This window comes from Suricata suricatta, chromosome 12 (genome assembly GCF_006229205.1).
Source record: "Suricata suricatta isolate VVHF042 chromosome 12, meerkat_22Aug2017_6uvM2_HiC, whole genome shotgun sequence".
In the NCBI taxonomy this organism is placed as follows: Eukaryota; Metazoa; Chordata; class Mammalia; order Carnivora; family Herpestidae; genus Suricata; species Suricata suricatta.
Genome location: NC_043711.1, coordinates 6383865 through 6385363, shown reverse-complemented (window position 1 = coordinate 6385363; position 1499 = coordinate 6383865). Strand labels below are relative to the sequence as shown.

At 43.4% G+C, this 1499-nt stretch overlaps 1 protein-coding gene across 3 annotated transcripts in view; it reads left to right on the top strand.

Annotated features, from left to right (window-relative positions):
* The window catches only part of LOC115273226 (zinc finger protein 883-like), a 24142-nt gene extending 22901 nt beyond the window's left edge, over positions 1-1241 (top strand). For 2 of the 3 annotated variants that reach the window (XM_029916208.1, XM_029916206.1), the window contains one exon: positions 187-1241. In XM_029916208.1, the coding sequence (XP_029772068.1) occupies positions 187-991 (805 nt within the window). In that variant the 3' untranslated portion in view covers positions 992-1241. Of the gene's footprint in view, positions 1-6 lie in introns of all 3 variants that reach the window. The other variant, XM_029916209.1, reaches the window with a different exon arrangement.
* Positions 1242-1499: the final 258 nt, after the last annotated feature.

Below are 1499 nucleotides of genomic sequence, written 5' to 3'. Positions count from 1 at the left end.
CTACAGTTCAAGCTCTTACCTTAATCGGCACAAGAGAATTCACTCTGGGGAGAAGCCCTATGGATGTCGAGACTGTAGAAAAACCTTCAGAGATAGTTCACTTCTTAGACAACATGAAGAGATTCATTCAAGGGACAAACCCTACAAGTGTGATCAGTGCAACAAAGCATTCACTAGAAGGTCTAGGCTTAACCTACACAAGGTACTACATACTGGAGAGAAGCCCTATGCCTGCAATGATTGTGGGAAAACCTTCAGTATCCTCCCTTACCTTAAAAGACATAAGAGGATCCACACTGGAGAGAAGTCCGTTGAGTGTAAGCTCTGTGGAAAAGCGCTAAGTAGTCAGTCCTATCTGAAGACGCACCTCAGGATACATACCGGAGAGAAACCTTACAAATGTGATCAGTGCGGGAAAACTTTTCGAATGAGCTGCAATCTCACCGTGCACAAGAAGATGCACGCTGGAGAGAGACCGTGCGCGTGCAGTGACTGTGGGAAGGCCTTCAGGGACCACTCGTGCCTGAAGGAACACATGAGGATTCACACTGGAGAGAAACCCTTCGCGTGTCATCAGTGTGGGAAAAGCTTCAGAGTGAATTATTTCCTCATTTTGCACAAGAAAATTCATACGAGGATGAAACAATATGAGTGTAAGGAATGTGGGAAAGCCTTCAGTGGTTTCTTATCTCATAGGAGACATATGAAAAAGCACACCAGGGAAAAGAAACCCTTCAAGTGTAGTGAGTGCGGAAAAGCGTTTAGGAGGAATGTAGCCCTGAAAATACACACACGAACTCACACTGGAGAGAAACCCTATGAGTGTGATCAGTGTGGGAAAACCTTTAGTGTAAGGGGTAACCTTACTGTGCATAAGAGAGTACACACTGGCGAGAAACCGTATAAATGCAATGTCTGTGGGCACGCTTTCAGCAAGCTCATATCGCTCCGGAGGCATCGTGAGAACACTCATGCTGGACCAGACTCCTAGCAGCGTCCCCGTGGGAGAGTTCTCCACGAACCCTCACTCTTGATGGCACGCAAGCAAATGCAGAGGAAAGCTACGTAAGGAATGGGACAAAGCATCTGGATAATCTGTGGGAGAAATCGTTATTAAAGGACTGTGATAAATCCTTTATTCGCCCCGCAGATAGGTGACCATTTGACACTGAAAAGAAAAATCCTTTTAGGATCTCTAAGGCTTGTTACTTGAGAAAAATAAATGCCTAATGTCTTAAGCCGCCATGTTTACAGTGTGTCTTCATGGGTCTTGGGAGGGAGGTTGTTTCATTCACACATGACTGCTATCACCAATATAACTTGTGGCAGTCTTAAAAATTTTTACGTATAATTTAGAAGTAGAATTTTTATCTATTAGATAAAGAGTTTAAGATTCATTTGTAGATCATCCAAATCATGTCTCTTAACCTACCATTTCCTGATACAAGATCTGAAATGAATCTTCCCACCAAAATTGTGAATGGTTGAATCTTTGAAAT